The sequence below is a fragment of the Centruroides sculpturatus genome, unplaced genomic scaffold (assembly GCF_000671375.1).
Source record: "Centruroides sculpturatus isolate CEXI.00-Female unplaced genomic scaffold, Cexi_2.0 scaffold68, whole genome shotgun sequence".
Classification (NCBI taxonomy): Eukaryota; Metazoa; Arthropoda; class Arachnida; order Scorpiones; family Buthidae; genus Centruroides; species Centruroides sculpturatus.
In genome coordinates, this window is record NW_019384331.1 from 673684 (window position 1) to 693354 (window position 19671).

Genomic DNA, 19671 nt, shown 5'->3' on the forward strand with positions numbered 1-19671 from the left:
AGAGGAAATTGCATGATTTTGAAAGACAAATATGTCAATTTTAGTATTGTTGTAAATGTATAAGAAAAATTTTAAAGTGTAGATTTTATAACAGTGAAAAACAGATAATTAGATTAAAGTGTGTTAAGCGCCAAGAAATTTTTGTAATTCCATAACAACCAGTAAACATAAGCGATGAAACCTGTGGTTTTTTAATATCTTGATAACCTGTAAAAAGTTGGCTGAAGAGGGGCAATAAATGCCCGAAACGTGTGTAATATCAACACGTATCAACTGAATAAAAACTTGATGATAAGAATTGCCAAGTGCCTGAAAATAAATACGATAATTATTTGTGTTTGAATTACTACTAATCCTTATTTGCCTTATTTAAATATGTCTACGAACACTGCATATGCCACTACATATCACGAATCATACCTAAATTACACTACATATATATATCAGACACATCAGATGTGTTAGGGACCTTCTGTATATAAGACCTACTAAACATTCTATGAGGAGAATACAAGAGCATATCTCAGACATGCAACATGCCAGAAAATCCACAGCCCTCTATGTTTATGGCATACCTGGAAATAGTTGGTAACTTCACATGACCAAACTCCTAACAACAACACTCAGAACATCTTGAATGGTTAGAGGCCATAGAAATTTTTTAAAGCTAACTTTGAGTCATCTTGTATAAATTTTAACAAGGAAATGGTGTTGTTGATGGCCTAGCAGGCCCTGTTTGACACAACATTATAGTCGTTAATTGAATGATCGTTAGCTGCATGACAATGCCTATGTAGCATTAAATTTATATGTATAGTTTTCAAAGGTCATTTAAATGTTTAAAAAATTTTACAAATAGATGTTAGTTCTGATAATGTTCCATTCGGTAACCATTCTGTCACACCTGAAGAACTCAGGAGTTGGAAAACATTTGTACAGTGTTTGTTTGTTGTATTATATACATCAAAAGTTGGTTCTATATCTGTTGTTACATATATCCCGGTGTGGAGTGGTGTATATATATATAGCTAATGAAGAAAGTTTCTTTTATAATATTTCTTACTATAGATTCAGACATTCCAACATCTCATCCTCTTTTAGAATTGCTATGACCATGTTCAATTCAATCACGTCAAATTATAAAAGAAATAAAAGTTTCTTTTATAATATTCTGTACTATAGATTCAGACATTCCAACATCTCATCCTCTTTTAGAATTGCTATGACCATGTTCAATTCAATCACGTCAAATTTTTGTTCTAATGTAATTATGAGTGCAAAAAAGAAATGACTACCTGTGTTTTTATCTGAAGGAATCTTCCTTTTATCCATTTTAAAGAGCACTTCAGGTAACATGAAAACTAACATATATTACAGCAAGTAGCAGCAAATGCACATCCAAAAATTAACAAGTACAGACTGAAATAGAAATATTTCAATTTTCAAATTATAACAGTAATCTGTAAATGTGCTAGTCTCATGTTAACTGAATTTTTATTCATATTAAATGTGACCTGGTATCATTATATGATTTGCACTAAGTCAAATATCATGTTATTTGAACTTGTATTAATCGAGACCTAGCTGTATGTATAGATAATTTTTTTGTAACTGAGGAGTTGAGATTTATGTACTATTAGTAGAAATATTCAATGTTACCTGGGCCAAAAAACAATCAAACTTTTAATAAACATTTTCACTGATCAGCAAAGTTGCATAAGAATTGGCTAAATAGCTTAGTATTCTTTATCAATGTGTAGTCAGAGATTCTTGGAGAGGTAAATGAATATATTTAGGAATAATTAACATTTTTATTGAGCATTCTGTGTTTTTACTGCAGGAGCATAAATAAAAAAATTTTAGACTTCTAACTCTTAAACAAAATTTAAGAGAGTTAAGAGTTGTTTGTGGGAAGAGTAAGGTTCTAGTTTAAGATAGCAACAGTTAATGTTTGTCCTTGAAACATATTAATTAGCACAGCACAACTCAGCTAAACAGGAAATTTTGTTTTTAAATCAAAAGGAGATCTCAGATATTATGAGAAGGATATATGATATAAAATATTTTTTGTCTTGCAACAATTAGTGGTTATTAGAAGGGAAAAGATGTTTGCAAACTTTGTTATATTGTTTGTTAAGCAAAATAAGTATTAACTTGAATTTTGTCTGCCAGGAGCACCACTTTGACAATTTTAAATCATACTATTAGATTTTTTGTAAAAAGATACCCCCTGTTAATCCTGAGTCTTACAGATACATCTTATTTAATTCCTGTAGAAGACAAACAACAGATACAGATATACTTTTTTAAAAAAAATACACAATATTCTCAAGTCTGTTTTAGCTGGTTGATCCATCAGCTAAATATTTCTTCCAACCAGCTAAAAGTATTTATTACTTTATTTACAGTTATTATTTTTTAAAGCTAAGAATACTTGGAATAGTATGAAATTGAGGATTATAGCATAAGTATTATTTTGTTGTCATTGTCACTGAGATTTGTAATGAAGTTTTCAATAGCAACTGACTAACATCGTAGATCAATTAACTAAAATTCTTTTCTTGTTGGAACATTATAGATATTTTTTGTCCATTAGTATTTATTAATATGGTATTTGCTAATGGGAATAAATAATTGAAACGTATCTTCATAAGAGAACGTTAAGTATTTTTATTCAGAAGGACTATTTTACATTGTAAAATTGTCNATAAGGATACACTATTTCTAAAACTTTGATAGTTACATTATTATAAAGAAGAAAAAGAAAAGGACCCAGGAGTAAAGCAGGCTCCTTTTACCAATTTTTTTTTTTTGAACAAACAAAATATGTAGAATATTTCTTTATTACAGAATCAGCACTAACTCTTCAGTTTTTTCCAGGCCTAGAAAAAATCCCCCCAATTCCCTCCCTCTTGATGGCCTGGACTATGTTCAGTAATGTAGAACTTAGTCAGAATTCTGATCAGCTTAGTAGGTGGAGGTAAAAATGTTCTGAGCATCATTGAGTGATTATTCTTTATCAGACAGATAAGAAATATGGTGGCCTATTTACTCATTAAAATAGTAACTTCTTTATCTTCAACAATAAGTTTATTTAATCCAGCACAAGCAGTCAAGACATAAACATAAATTCTTCAAACTAAAACCAAAGAGAAATGAAATGACATCACTAAGCACAGTAAGTCTGCTAAAAGTAGTCTGAGTAAACAAGAAAGAATTCTTACAGTGAGTGGAGTAAGAATTACTAAAAATATTGTCCAACATCATGGCAAAATATGAGTAAGTCAGAATTTATGCATTACTTAACATGGCCTGTTTATATCTTCACAAATAGCATTTTTGATACTCTCTTATAAATACATTGATTTTAAATATTGTTTTCATTCAGATACTATTCCAATTTTTTTAAATCATCAAATTTTATAATTCAGCAATATAGGAAGTACATTTTGTAGAAACATTATCATATGAAGAATCTCTACTGTATCCCTGGTATCTTTTGGTATTTTTGTTTTGTATAGGGATGGTCTAGAACAGTGGTCCCCAAGCTTTTTTGACTTTCAACCCCCTTTAAGGATTCCTGAACCTTTTATTGATTCCTTTCTTCTTTTTATTGCTAACACAGTAATATTAATAAATAAATCTGGTAAGCCAGTTAATTAATATACATACCATTTTCATAGAAAAGATCTACTGTGAAAATTTACATCCTGAACTATAATGTATGTAATCCTTAGAACTAATAATTTTTAATGAACCATTTTCAATCAACATGAGGATCAGTATCAACCATTTTGGGGACAGGTCTGAAATGATGCTAATGATCTAGCAGAAATCACTAATACACTAACATGGTGTCAACAGTACATACATAAAATCTTGCTTTATTTATTTTATATACAGTGTCGTAACTAGCCATTCCTGTGCCCTGTGCAAGAACTTGCATTTAGGCCCCTTAATTAATTAGGTTTGGGAAAATAATAAAACAAACACGTGCATTTTGGGACCCTCTTCCAAATGGGCCCTGTGCGGGTGCACCTGTTGCACCTGCCTAGTTACGGCACTGTTTATATATAATTATATATGTATGCTGAAGTAGGTTTAATAATAAATTACTTTCTATAACTTATATGAAGGATATTTTTGTCAACCTCCAATGTTCCAGGGAAAAAAAATGAACAGCGAATATCAAAACTGTTTTATTTACAAAGGTTAGATACACTTTTCATCTACTTTTCTTTGTAATTGCTGTTTCAATTCAGGCATTTATCATACTGTAATACCAGCTTTTCTATACTCTCATCATAGAAGATTGCTGCCAGATCACTTAGCCAACTGTTCACACTAGCCTTCAACTCCTTGTTTGTAATCCCTGCACTCCTAACCACTGTTTCAAGTAAGTAAACAGATGGAAATCACTGTGCTGGGCTGTATGATGCTCATCCTCACACTGCAATACAGACACAGGTATTTCTTCAAAAGTTCTAATGGGAAATGTTTTATACACCATACAGCACAGTCTTAGTACTGAGTGATTTCCATCCATTCACTCACTTGAAACAGTGGTTAGGATGACAGGGGTTACAAACAAGGAGTTGAAGGCCAGTGTGAATGGTTGGTTAAGTGACCTGGTAGCAATCTTCTTTGATGAAAGTATAGAAAAGATGGTATCACAGTATGATAAATGCCTGAATTGAAACAGCAATTATAAAGAAAAGTAGATGAAAAGCGTATCTAACTTTTGTAAATAAAACAGTTTTGAACTTCACTGTTCATTTTTTCCTGCCACATTGAAGGTTGAAAAAATACCTCTTGTACTAATTTCAATTTCTTAGAATTAGCTTGTATCAAGTCATCAATGTGATATTCTTTACGTATATTATTTATTGTGAAATAAAATAAAATATTTTATTTTATTTGGTATATTAAAAAAAACTTAAGATTTTACCAGGATAGAATCTTTTAAATATTGTAAAAGACGAATATTTTGTACAAAATCCAGAAAGAAAAACCCCGCGAAATATTGAAGTAGCCATTTTATTCTAATACACGTGATTACATGTCACGTGATGGTTGGTATTTAAATTTTAAAATAATGTTATTACATCAACATTATTTGTAATTAGTAATTAATAAATTGTGATTTTATTTTTTCAAGATAAAGTATTTTTAAAAAATAAGAACTATAAATATTAATAATGTAAAACTCCTTTTGATAGATGGCACCACATTCCAATCATGATTATTGATCAATTTCACCAGATGTTTTTATATTCATTTTGTATTCAATATTATCAAAATAATTTAATAATTTTCATAATTTTAAAATATTTTATTTATAATTTATTTTGTTTTAAATTATTAAAAGCCCTGGAATTTAAATTCATTGAAATTTCTGATTTGATTATTATAAAAACCATTATTTTACTCAAGTCTTATTGTTAAAGACTATCTACAACTTATATAATAGTTAAATGATCCAAATAAACAATATGTTCAGTTAAATTTTAATTATTGACAATTCTAACAGCTACATTATTCATTTTAGCTCCAATATAAAGTCCTGGCTGAAGGAAAATAATTCCTAATTTCAAATATGATGGAGTAAAATTAAAAACTTTTTAGTTTAATAAACACATGCTAGTTTTTTGACCGAATTTAATCCAAATTTGCTTTGTGAGAACTACTATACAGTATTTGTATATCAGTAAATTGCATAATAAATGAAATTTTTAAATGCATAACTGCAGATTTTTATGACTGAATTCTTGTAGAAAACTGAATTATAAACTTATGCAGATTAGACTTTTTATTTCTGCACTATGAATGCTAAGAATGCCTTAGTGTCTTGTTCATTGTAGATTCATACAAACCCACAATGGGACAGCTAGGTGATAAGAGACAGGACAGAACAGATCGAGGTCAAACTACAAATGAAATAGGATAGAATTCTGAAGAGCAGGTAATCTGCAACTCGGATCTGGATCTGTAGTTTTGAGAGAGATCTTGGAACCACAGACATCTACAGTGTTTCATCAGTTATCCAATCATCTTGACTTCCTCACACTTGATATTTGCTTCACTTTTGTAAGGAAAAATATACAATTCTAATATTAATATGAACACAATTGCACAAGAGACTTGGCAACTATATAAGAAAGTATATAAGTATATTTTGTTATTTTATACATATAGTTTTTAAAATAGATTGGTTAAAGTAATCTAACGTCACATTATAGCATGTACAGTACTTGTAGCTAAGTTAATCCACATTGGTGTGGTCAATACTCTGCAGACAGCTTGTTTGCTTGGTTACCATAGAAACACAGTGTCAAATCACTTCCATTTAAATTATTGTTAGTTATTGATACTGTAAGATAAAATTGATTTGAAAACTTGCCCTCTTTTTACTTCATCATTTTTATTAAAACCATAGAAACTGAATGATTTTAAAACTACAGTGGAATGCTGTACAAGTGTTCAAGAAATCTGTTTATAGTATTTTAAATGGCAAATGCAATATCATTTCTCTAATTCTTTTGTTTAAGTTTTATATAAAATTAAGCATTATAATTTTCTTTAGTACTACTAGTAGTATGCAGGACTTCATTATCAATATTGCAAAATTCCTATGTAGTTTTTTAGTGTAATTGAATATGATATTATGCATTTAAATAACTACAGGTATTTCTGACTTACAGGCAAATTATATTATGAAAAACTAACAAATACTTTTGTTCAAGTTCAAAGCAGATTTCAAGCTTGATTTGGCAAGTAGGAAACAATGCCTGAACAACTCTGCTGATCAGTAAGGTAATAAAGATACTAACCTACTGTTGATCCAAATTTAAAAATTTTAAATCTGGGTCAAACTTCAAATTTACAGTATTATCACAATTGGCTGATCCAGATATGTTGGACCCTATTCCTCACCATTTGGTTGACCTTATAGGCTAGTCAAGCCCACAATGGGCATGAAAGGACTTTTCAATGCTTATAAAGCAGAGAATAATAAACTTCTATCAGATTAATTATCAACATTTTTGTATAAAACCAAACTACACTTGAAGGCATCATTTTTCAAATATTCTAATTTATCAAGTATAGTTTACATTATCATTTGTTCAATTTGTTTTATTCAAGGATATTCTTTAATATAAGTGATTATGAAAAGTATACAATAGGGTGAATCTAAACACTATACAGTATATTGATATGAACTGTTTGGGTGTAAAAAATGATAAGTACAATAAAAGTTGAGAAAATGGAAAACTAGTCTTAAATTTTCTTTGTTTACTTTGATCAGAATATTAACTGAACAGCAATGTATTTAAAATACTTTGCTGTTTAGCTGTTAGCACACATTATAACATATTAAAGGAAATGGCACTTGCATCTTTTACCCCTGAACCCCTCATGTGCATAAAAAATTTTTTTAATTCTTCATTAATTTTAGTTATATAAGCAAGATTGAATTTAGACTTCTTGGGCAATAAGTATATGAGGAACTTGTCAACTTCAACTAAATAGTAACACGGTATATGCAAAATGTGATACCCTACATTATTCTCACACAGTGAAGCTCTAAGCTGCAGATTTTTTAGCTTATGTATAAATTTGGCTCTGTATGTAAGTTATTTGTAATTCAGTAATAAACATATACTTTATATTGTATTTATGTTTAGATTAATAATTTACAAAATTACAGTAATGTAATCTGTATGATTTTATTAATTTGATGAAATTTGCATAAATACAAATACAAGAATCTGAAAGGGTTATACACACCAAAATCACAACATTTTTTTTGTTTACATTTGCATTTCAATTCACAATACAAACAGCACAAACTAAATTAAACATTATATGCTTATATTTCCAATACAATACATTGTATATACAAAATAACAGTTGATTAAGTCATGAATAAAATTTATTCAAAAAATTCACAGCTCAATATTGTGATCGGTTTTACATCAAAATAGTTTGAGAAATAAAAAATTTCTTTGTTCATGATTCATCAGCCGTTTTTATTAAGTCGTTATGAAATTGTTGTTGACTTAAATTGATCAATTCTGTTTATATCACAGAACATCAATATTAAAATATTTTATTTACTGTAAAATAACTACTTTGAAAAATTAGAAAAAAATGAATTTTCACTCATATAAGTGAAGAAACAAAATTTTTACTGAAAACATAGCTACTCGGTCTGACTAAATTTTTATTCATAGTTTCTTTATGAAGGCATATGTATAATTAAGATCTTACTAAATAAAATATTAAAATTCATATACATTTATCGTTGATCATACTGAGTTATATAGCTAGCACAACAATTAATGGCAGTATATTATTTTTGTACTGAAGTAGTAGATCGAGTTTCCTTCTTATTAATTTCATTTTTATCTTGCTTTTTAGAATAAAAGCCATTGAAATCAAGCCTGTATAACATATTTACCATTTTATCATTATAATTATCTTGCCCACAACCAGATATCATTTCCAAGAGATCAAACAGCAAAGATGCAAAATCAGTATGAAATGACGTAATTTGTTTCTGAAAGCTAATTTGTGCACTAATTGGACTAGTATTTTTAACTGTTTGCTCGGTTTCTTCAAGTACAGTGGGCAATGTACTATCAAACATGGCCGATATTTCAGCTTCAATAGCATATCGATGTGTCTGATGCATAAAATTTGCAAATGTTACACATAATTTTAACAATCTTACAATTGTTTGTAAACCTTCTGGATGTGTAAGCATGCAATCTTTAAGACAACTATCTAGAAAATCTCCATGGCAAGTTAGTACATCATCTACATTACTGACTTCTTGTATTTTACTAACAAAGGTATGCCAGTTAGGTTCAATCACTTCGAACATCATATAATATTCCAAGTTTTGAATAAAATTCAGCATATGTTGCCTTAATGCAAATGCTGAGGCATAAGAACAGGAAGCATCTACTGAGAAGCATTTTGCAACTTTGTTCAGAGTCCACACATTTCCCAAGAGACGTTCAACATGTTTACAGTAGAACAGATGACGAAACAACATTTGGTAACAAGCAAGTGCTTTACGATTAATAACAAGTGATAATGGCCATTGAACTTCATAATCAAATGCAAATGCTTCCAATCCTGATAATATTACATGAGTATTACCTGTATAATCTTTCTGTTCATTACTTGTTATTCTTAATATTTTAAACATCTGAGAAAGAAGATCATAAGGAAGTAATTCAACTTTTACATCATCTTTATATTTATCTGAATTAACAACACTTGTTCTTAAAGCTAACTCTAGCAGAGACTCCAAACGTGTTGGCATGATATCATCAATATCTTTTGCTAATTCATCTTCGGCCATATCCATAAATTGTACAATAAAATCACCTTGATCTAAGAGAAAATAATGTTTGACTGATTTTAATCTACCTAAAAGATCTGATCCTTCCATTAAAAGATCTAATAACTTTTTACTTGCAAAGTTATAAGCAGTTTCAATCCTTTCTACATACTGTCTTTCAGTTACTGTATATATTATTCCTTCAGCATGAGGACATTTTATGTCATTACCACATTGTCTGATAACATTCAAATATTTCCCAGTACTAAGAATTTTATCTGTTATTCTTTCCAAAAATATTGGAATCCTGTCTCGTTGAATAGTGTATCTCTTTTCCCAATAATCATCACTGTAATCCAAAGGCAATTCATCTTTCTTGATAAGTTCATTGTCTTCAACCAAAAACTCTGAATATGGATCTGATATGATACCTTTATAAATCCATTTTTCTACTATTTCAAAATAAGGAACTGAAGCCGCTTGAGTAAGATATAAACATAGATCATGTGCTTTAGGATCACCAGTTAATGTTGATATTCTTTCATGTAATATACTCAAAACACTTCCTCCAGAACACTGTCCTTTATTAATTGCAATAGCAATAGCTGCCAATACTTCCATATTTCGAACTGTTGGCTGAATATAAAACCATAGTTTTTGAAGAGATAACGATTTAAAGCGATGCTGATGTTCTAACTGAGCAATGAGTATAAAATAATCTTTTAAAAGATAACGCATGGCAGCTGCCAAGGCATGATTAACTAAACCAAAATGGAAATTAGATTTTTCTTCAATAAACGACATTACGGTGGAATATTGAGAACATACAGGAAGAATTCGCTTAACTAATTCTCGAATCGAAGGATCCGCGGTTTCATCAATGGTAAAATTTCTAATGCCATTTTCCTGATTTATCGGCTGAGGATTAATATAATTTCCTTCGATTCCTCCTAAACAATATAACAGATCTTCAATTAATCTATCTTCCTGGGAACTAATTGGAAGTGCACCAACAGGTCCAATAGTCTGACAGTCCATTTCTTGTTTGGGATGAATAATGAAATCCCACGACACGTACGGTCTCTCCGCCATCCAAGACGGCATATGCGGACAACCGGACGACACAGGACGCTTCGGAAAAGACGATTCTTTCGCCATTCTATTCTTACTTCCGACGGTTTCTCTCTGCAATCTCTCTTGAAGTTGCAGAACATCTCCTTCGGTTAAAGCACCAGAGGTCATTAAATGATTAATAATGGCTTGATTGCTTCCTTTATAACTGCTTCTCTTGAGTAACCGCTTGGTTTTCTCGTCAGAAGCGATATTAGAGAGGAGATAAACTAATGGATCCACTTCGCGTAGATTTCTAGATCGTAACTGCTCGTACTTCTGGTAAACATCTTCAGGAACCGTAGCATTTTCTGCTAGCTTTTTGACAGAAGCTAATGCAGATATTTTCGACGAAACGTTTGGAGTTCTGTTTTTTAAAAGTAATTCTGCATAAAAATCCGAAGATACATTTTCCGAATTATTCTGTACTCCAAGCAAACGTACCAATTCACTAACGTGATGATGAATCTTAAATTCGCTCATTTCTATTTGTTTTTATTACTCATTTCAAAATTACAACCTCTGACTCCGGTACCGGACATCAATAAACACCATCTGTCGGATTATTTTGAATTTCGAAAAATAGCCAAAATATAAAAACTTATTTTGAAAAAATATATTAGATTTTTTAAAATTATATTTTATTACTAAATAATAACAATAATAATATAATAATAGAAGCGTCGTTTTTATCATTTATTCTTAATGGCCGATCCCTTTGCTCGCCGCAACTAGCGGCAACGGCTACTCGCCTACATCAAGTAGCTACACGTGGCTACTATTTTTACAGCGTGAGTACACAAGCTGAAACCCCAGCCTAGTAGCTATCACGTGGTGATTGTGCTGTCACACGAGTCAATACGAGCTTTCTTGCAGTGATCAGATCACGTGACAACCGAAGTAACTCATTCCTGAATATTATAGCTAGTCACAAGATGTGACTAGTAGAAACTATTCGAATAGAGATGAGCAAAGTCGCTATGCGTGACACTAGCTTTAGATCAGTCCATAATTACAATACACTAATTATGGCCAGCCAACAAGTCGATGAGCTGGTATGCTAGTGCGTCTAGTTCAGTAATCGAATACGTCAATCTAATGTAATAAATTATAATATAGACTATTAAAATAAAAACTGTAATCAATTCAAAACAGATTGCTGGTTCAAAATGGTATTTGAACCAGCAATCTGTCGAGTAAAATCAGGTGCTTTCGTTTTGATTGAATATTCATTTTTCAAATTTCCTGTTACTTATTATTTGCTAATCACTTTTCATATTATTTTATCAATTTGTACATAAATCAGTATGCGAATGTTTTTTTGTTTAAATCTTTTTCTACCCTGTGAGCACAAGAGGGTTTTTTTTCTATGCCCATCGTGAGTTTGTCCAGGCCCACAATGAAGTGTTCGGGTGGTGAGGAAAGGGAACGACATATTCGAGTGGAACACTCCCAAAAAAATTCCTGGGGTTTTTCGAACCGTCCGGATTCGATTGCCGGTCTCCCAGAGCTGTCGGCTGCTATCTTAACCGTTTGGGAATCCAGACGTCACTAAAGGAACGGGACCGGACATATTCAAAACAGAGAGCCTACAAAAAATTTGTACGGTCGCTTAAGTGGAATCCATTTTATTATTATTACTTCTCTTATTATTTTTATTGTAAAAATTGGGGTAATTGACAAAAATAACCCAAAAATTAATGAAATTATAAAAGTTTTACAAAAATTCTAAATATAATTTTAAACGGGTAAAGTACAGTATAGCAGAACCACGATAACCAGAGGTAATGTAGATCGATGCTAACTTGTGTGAGGCTCTGGACGGGTCCGAACCCTCACTGAAATTCGCGTTAAAATAATTTTTTTTTTCTTTGGAAAAGAAAAAAAGAAGTTAGAAATATTTTTTCGTATGAAAACGCGACGCGAACTTTTAAACAATAGAACAATGGAAAAACGAAGATCGACTATCTTCGGTTGGGGATCGAATTAAACTAATACAAATATATTTTAAAATTATTCAAAATAGCATAATTCCAATTTCAAGCTCACATTAATAATATTTAGATTTGATCATATCGTTTACCTACTGAAGGAAATTAAAACTAAAACACGATAAGTAGTGTATTTTTTAAGTAAAGAAATAAAGCTATGAAAGTTTTAATTCAATAAAATTTATTATAAATGATTTTCACATATTTGTCTTGCGTTGTTTATATACTTCTGTATATATATGTCCACACTAGAGATGCTAAAAGTGCCTTTGCTTCATATCCATTATGGATTCGGCTAGGTGATGCAGAGTAACTTCTGCATCGCATCGAATGACAATTCAATTGTATTTTGAATGCAATGATATTTTTATTTACAATCAATATATATCGGTTAATAAAATTTAACTCCTCCTTTTGATCTTCAGATAGAATTTCATTCATTTCTATTCATATGCATTTTTTTACGTCTGTTTCCTCAATTGTTTTTTTTTTGTATATCTTTTTCGTAGGTTTTTCTCTTCCTTCCATTCCATGCCAATCTTTAAGCTGTCATTCTTATTACGTTAACATATCATGCCATCTGTATTTTACTTCAATAAAATTTAAAAAATATATACATATAAATATACGTTAAGAGCAATACAACACAACCGATTCACAAAAGAATAACTCAAAATCACTCAACCATTTCGCTTTTATGAAGCAAATCAACTGCTTAACAAAAAAAAAAAAAGTAGTCTTTAGTCTTAGGAAAACCAAAAAAAAAAAAAAAAAATTATCAAGACGAATAAACCATTAAAAATAATCTTTATTATTTTACCGAATACAACACACCAGAGACATAAACCAGAAACAATTAAAAATAGACATCGGCCATTTGCCTCTCGCAGCTGGCAACCCGACAACCTCCCCCTAGCGTTTGACAGGTTAGGTTAAGTTTGAGTTTATCGTTTGGTGTAGCGTTTTGTTTGAATACTTTTAAATAAACTCGATTATGCTTTGATCGAAGCTTATAATCAATGTAAACAAAGTATAAAGGATTTATTGTAACGTTTAAGGATCCTTTTAAGTTATGGAATAACAGTTTTTAATGGATGATGCCGAACAGACAGGTAAGTCGGGGAAAGTCTTTTTAAATAAAGCATTAATTATCGCGTGTATTGTTGTTCGGGTATTATTTACTACCGGTTCGCTCTGTCTAACCTTTACCAGTTTTTTATATAATTCTTTATTATATATATAAATATAGATAGATTTTGGTTTTATTTTTGTAAATTTTGAATGTTTAAGCGTTAAAGATATTTTTTTTTAATAATAAAAATTGCCGAAAATAGAATGGAGGAGAGTGAAAAGTAGGAAGGGCATGGAGGCGTTCCGTAGGGTTTTTTCCCCTATTTCATATTTGTTGTGTTTTCGCGTTTTTTCCCTAAATTTCGTGTTTACGGGTTTTTTCCCTAAATTTTGTGTTTAGGGGTTTTTTCCCTAAATTTCATATTGTGTTTTGAAATGTTTTCCTGCTTTAAACTTAGATATTTAAACAAGATAATTACGGAATTTCTGTAAAGTTTTCTGTTCCTTAACCTGTACTTTGTACCAGAAAACTTTTTTTTTGTTGTTTTCTTTTAATAAACCTGATTGTATACTTTTTTTTGGTTTAAAGGAAGTCTTTTAATTATTACTTAAAATATTAAAAATACAGTTTTATATCTGTTTATATAAACAAACTTTTTTAATTATAATTCTTTGCTATCTAACGGTTAAATATAACTTATTTAATTAATCTATTCTTGCTTTTAAATAAAAACAGGACCAGATATATGTGGCCTTGTCGACTTACCTCAATCCTGGTCCCAGATAAGGGCTGTTGAAATGTGATCTTTTATGCGAAAAGTATAGCTGGAAGTGATGCGAATTAAATTTTCTTTTAATAATTGTTGAAAAATCTGGTTTTTTGACTTTATTTGTATATTTTATGGTGTTCGGAGATGGATGGGACCACTTCTGTGAATGATTGGATCCCCTGTCGTCTCTATTAGACTTGGGATGAAAATAAATTTATATTTGTTATTAATGCTTAAAATGCATTTATATTTATGGTTAAAATGATTATATATATATCTAAATGTCTAGATTTTATCTTGCCAGGATAACAGGCCAAGTCTATAATGCAAAAAAAAAAAAAGTACAAAAAATAATCCAAAAAAATATATGCAACACTAATTTTTTAGTGTTTAGTAATCAATCTTGAAGTTAATTATTTTGTTGACATTTCAAGGAGTGACCTTTCATGAAATATGGCCCTCTAAAACTTGCTTTCTGCAGTGCTGAATGATTTGCAAACTTTGATTAAATGTTGTATTAAGGTTTTTATTCCAATTTTTTTGATTTTTGATGATTAGGTATCCTGAATAAGTATTTAAAATTTTCTTTTTTTGAAAGGAAGCAAAAAATGCTTAATGTACAGTACAGTTTATAACCACTTGTTTAGTTCACAGAATGCTGGTGTTGACACTGTAGCAAAATTAAGCTGTTTACCAAGTTTATTTAATGTACGGATTAGCAGGTTCCTTTTAGTGAATGACTCAAAGGAACCTTTAAAAAATAGGATCAATCTTTCGTCATATCTTCTGAGCTGTAAAAGAGACTAGGGACAATTAGGAGAGCCATAACTTGTGAAGAATCACTCCAAGACCAAAGGTTTCTTTGATTGTTCTGTATCAATAGGGATTGCTTTACAATCCTAGCAGTATGCACTGATATCCAGTAGAGAGAGAATTATGCCTTGCAAACAAAAAGTAGTTTTGTTACCTTAGGAAATAAAACTTATCTTGATTTGTTGTTTATAAAATTACAAAAGTTTGTTTCAATAAAGCAGATTTAATTTTTTAAATATTATTTTAATATTCTATAATTAGTTTTTAGTTGAATTTTGTATGGATTTTTCATATAAATGTTACATTATTTTTTGAAACATTATTAACAATAGTTAATACAGTAATTAGAATTGAACTTTTTTATAAATGATTATTTTATTGAGTTACTTCATTCTCTATCAGTTTGATGGAGTACTTTGATATTAATGACAGATTTGAAGATGAATTATGTTTAAAAATGTTGTCAATTTGAAAAATAATATCTTAGTCACATAAAATATTTTTTATGATTGATTTTGAAGCAAATAATTTATATATAAAGAGACAGAGTCATGATTTATACTAAAAATCCAGTTTTTCAGAATTTTCTTTATAGAAAAATTCTCAGTAGTTTTTAAAGAAAAAATGTTTAAATTTTTTAGAAAATATATGAAGATGTAAAAAAGAATATTTTTTGTATTTTTATTTGGAAACTTTATACTTGCAGTTTGTTTTATTTTATAATGAAATTGTAATAATTTCAAAAAAAAGAACAATAACTAGAATATGTGAAGTNAAGGAAGCAAAAAATGCTTAATGTACAGTACAGTTTATAACCACTTGTTTAGTTCACAGAATGCTGGTGTTGACACTGTAGCAAAATTAAGCTGTTTACCAAGTTTATTTAATGTACGGATTAGCAGGTTCCTTTTAGTGAATGACTCAAAGGAACCTTTAAAAAATAGGATCAATCTTTCGTCATATCTTCTGAGCTGTAAAAGAGACTAGGGACAATTAGGAGAGCCATAACTTGTGAAGAATCACTCCAAGACCAAAGGTTTCTTTGATTGTTCTGTATCAATAGGGATTGCTTTACAATCCTAGCAGTATGCACTGATATCCAGTAGAGAGAGAATTATGCCTTGCAAACAAAAAGTAGTTTTGTTACCTTAGGAAATAAAACTTATCTTGATTTGTTGTTTATAAAATTACAAAAGTTTGTTTCAATAAAGCAGATTTAATTTTTTAAATATTATTTTAATATTCTATAATTAGTTTTTAGTTGAATTTTGTATGGATTTTTCATATAAATGTTACATTATTTTTTGAAACATTATTAACAATAGTTAATACAGTAATTAGAATTGAACTTTTTTATAAATGATTATTTTATTGAGTTACTTCATTCTCTATCAGTTTGATGGAGTACTTTGATATTAATGACAGATTTGAAGATGAATTATGTTTAAAAATGTTGTCAATTTGAAAAATAATATCTTAGTCACATAAAATATTTTTTATGATTGATTTTGAAGCAAATAATTTATATATAAAGAGACAGAGTCATGATTTATACTAAAAATCCAGTTTTTCAGAATTTTCTTTATAGAAAAATTCTCAGTAGTTTTTAAAGAAAAAATGTTTAAATTTTTTAGAAAATATATGAAGATGTAAAAAAGAATATTTTTTGTATTTTTATTTGGAAACTTTATACTTGCAGTTTGTTTTATTTTATAATTAAATAATAAAATCTTTCTGTCTGGTGAAAGTAGTCTTTTATCTGTAGTTTCACCTTTGGAAGTAATTCTTATGTTTAAACAAAATTCAATAGTCTGACCTAGTGTCAGAACAATATTTCATACAAATATATTTTGATCTAGAACAGTGATTCTCAAGTACCAGTTTTCAGAAATATATTAGTCTGCAAAAAAAGAAAAAATAATAATAAAAATTGACAGAAACATTAATTGTTATATGTACTGTTACCTTAACAATATGAATGTAGAGAAGAAAGTGTTTTATTTATTACGTAACTTTAAAAAGTTCAGCAATGAAAAATTATAATTTTGCTAAATTCTTCTAATTCCATTTCTGTTTATTGTATTTCTTAAGATTTTTTAAAATTGAATTAGCTTATTAGTTTCAAGACATTTTTATGTAAAAAATAGTTAGTAGATTTTTTAATGTATAAATAAATTTTTTGCAAAACACTGAAATTACAAATATTAAAAGTATTTGTAAAATATAACAATTGAGAACAATGAAAACTAGATTACATTATTAGTAAACATCAATCTGAAAATAAATAAATACAATTTGAACAGAAGATACAATATAATAAAAGGTGTTTTTTTTTTACTCATCAAAAGAGAATAAAATTTGATATGATATTCGAGTAGATGCTGGTTGATGTTAAAGGAAAATGGAAGAATCATTCTCTAGAAAGCTGAATAGAGTCAAGTGATCTGCTTTGATTCCATGCCAAAATCAGATATACTTGATAATTTTCTTTATTTTGATACTTTCAGACTAAAAATTCCTGATATGAAAGGCTTTGATATATCTATAGAATTTGAGATATTTCTGGATTAAAGAAATTTAAGTTGGTGCTTTGTTTACATTGCTGTAGTTTATTCATATGTCATCATTTATTTTAGTTTTATTTCTGTGGCACTAAGAAAGCTTTTAATCAGCTCTGGGTTTGGCTAGACCCACAATGGGGCAATCAACTGGTGAGGGATGGAGTATATATCCGGAACAGATCACTCCCCGAAAAATTCCTGGAGTTTTTGACCCATTGGATTTGTTCCTGGCTCCTTCAAAGCAATAGTCTGATTGATACCTTAATCATTTGTCATTTGGCCATGCATACAGGATACCAAAGCATATGTGAGTGTTTTTGAAACTCCATAATTTATAATTATCATTTATTGTAGTATTAGAGCATATAGCTGAAATACATAATGTGAGTTAAGAATAATAGATTGATTTGTGGCTAAAGATGGCCAGATGACTTAGGAGATTAAGGNAGAACCATAATCACAGATAAAAAAATTTATCACAACAGACCAGACATCACACTCATTGACAAACACAATAAAATCACATACATTATAGACATAGCTATTCCAAACACTTACAATGTACAAAACACATGCACTGAAAAAATTAGCAAGTACACAGAACTCGCCCAGGAAATAAGGCATCTGTGGAGGATCGATAGGGTGCTTATTGTACCTGTCGTTCTCTCCTGTACAGGTGTGATACCACACACACTACACATTACAATTGAATGGAAATTGCAATTGAATGGAAATACATACATCACACTACAGAAAGCCACTATATTGAATACATGCCATATTGTTAGGAAATTCCTGAATAGACACTGACACACTTATTTAATTTTAGTATTTGGTTGCTATGCCTTGACTCTGGTCTGGCATAGTACACAGCCACCGATGTTAATTTTGCATAACCCACTAAACCCAACATAATAATAATTACAACAACAAATAAAATACTGCAATAACTTATGGTCATTGTATATTTAAGTCAAAAACACATTAATCCAGTAAGTAACATGAATTTGTTTATTGAACAAACTTTTTTGACATTATTCCGATTGCTTTTTTGTCCATTGTGTTATTTTCTATGTTTTTTGCTACTGCATTTTTCTCAAAGATGGACTTAACACACTGGATTAAACACAGAACAGAATGATCTTGAGTAAAATGATTTTGTGTATTTATTTTACAATAAATATTTCAGACATAATGGGTCCCTCTTTGTTCTTAATACATAGATCCTTTTTTACGATTTGTAGGCATATGCATACATGTTACTAGTTTTACGATAAAAGGTTTTTGCCCTTGTTTTCAGTTAACGATAGAAATTGCATGGTTATGACTAGAAAAATGACATGGTACGAAAGTGTTAAAATAGTATTTTCTTAAGATTTTATATGAAGATCAGAGTTGTTTGTCAGTCAGTCAGATGTATTATCATCAAATCTCGTAAGCAAAAAATATTGCTTTGAATGAAAAGTTGTTTGTTTTATTTTTCTGAGGAAAAAAATTATATTTTCAAAATAAAAATTATTACTTTAACAATAGTAAAACTGAATATATGTCAAGTAACAAAACATTTAAATATTAAAATCCAAGGAGAAAAGAAAAGATAGTAGCAAACATTCTTTCCTGTTTCTCTCTTTGAAGATCTCTAGCCCGATGACAACCATTTAACATGGGAGAAAATGTTTGCAACTAAGTTTTCTCTTTTTTTGGTGGATTTATGTATTTAAGTGTCTTGTTACTTAAAAATTATTTATTTAATCAAAAATGTAATTGTTGTTATTTATTTTTCCAATATTTCATGAGTTTCTTTGTTTCATCTGTATTGGTTTTAAGTAAAAAAATGAATGCAGTCACAATGTCTTATCTTCTTTTGTAGGCTTTTTTCCACTAGAATATGGTAAAATTGCTAAAAATTATATTTTTTAAAATTGTGTCAATGTCTGAGGAACATTTTAAAAACTTTAATATTGAGATTAGAAGAGTTTACAAATGAAAGTTTACTCTGTTGT

General features: G+C 29.5%; 2 protein-coding genes across 2 annotated transcripts in view; one reads left to right on the plus strand and one right to left on the minus strand.

Annotated features, from left to right (window-relative positions):
• Positions 1 to 7352: 7352 nt before the first annotated feature.
• Positions 7353 to 11014, minus strand: LOC111630042 (gamma-tubulin complex component 2-like). The gene has a single exon (XM_023374049.1). It carries the CDS (start codon positions 10943 to 10945, stop codon positions 8354 to 8356), a length of 2592 nt encoding a protein of 863 aa, XP_023229817.1. The 5' UTR covers positions 10946 to 11014; the 3' UTR covers positions 7353 to 8353.
• A 2359-nt stretch (positions 11015 to 13373) lies between these two features.
• LOC111629839 (protein sidekick-like) overlaps positions 13374 to 19671 on the plus strand; it is a 90793-nt gene continuing 84495 nt past the window's right edge. The window contains exon 1 of the mRNA XM_023373752.1: positions 13374 to 13565. The gene's annotated coding sequence lies outside the window, so the exon portion shown is untranslated. The remainder of the gene's footprint in view (positions 13566 to 19671) is intronic.

Bases quoted from the DNA above. Each gene is read 5' to 3' on its own strand.
- LOC111630042 (XM_023374049.1), bottom strand. From the start codon at position 10,945: ATGAGCGAATTTAAGATTCATCATCACGTTAGTGAATTGGTACGTTTG.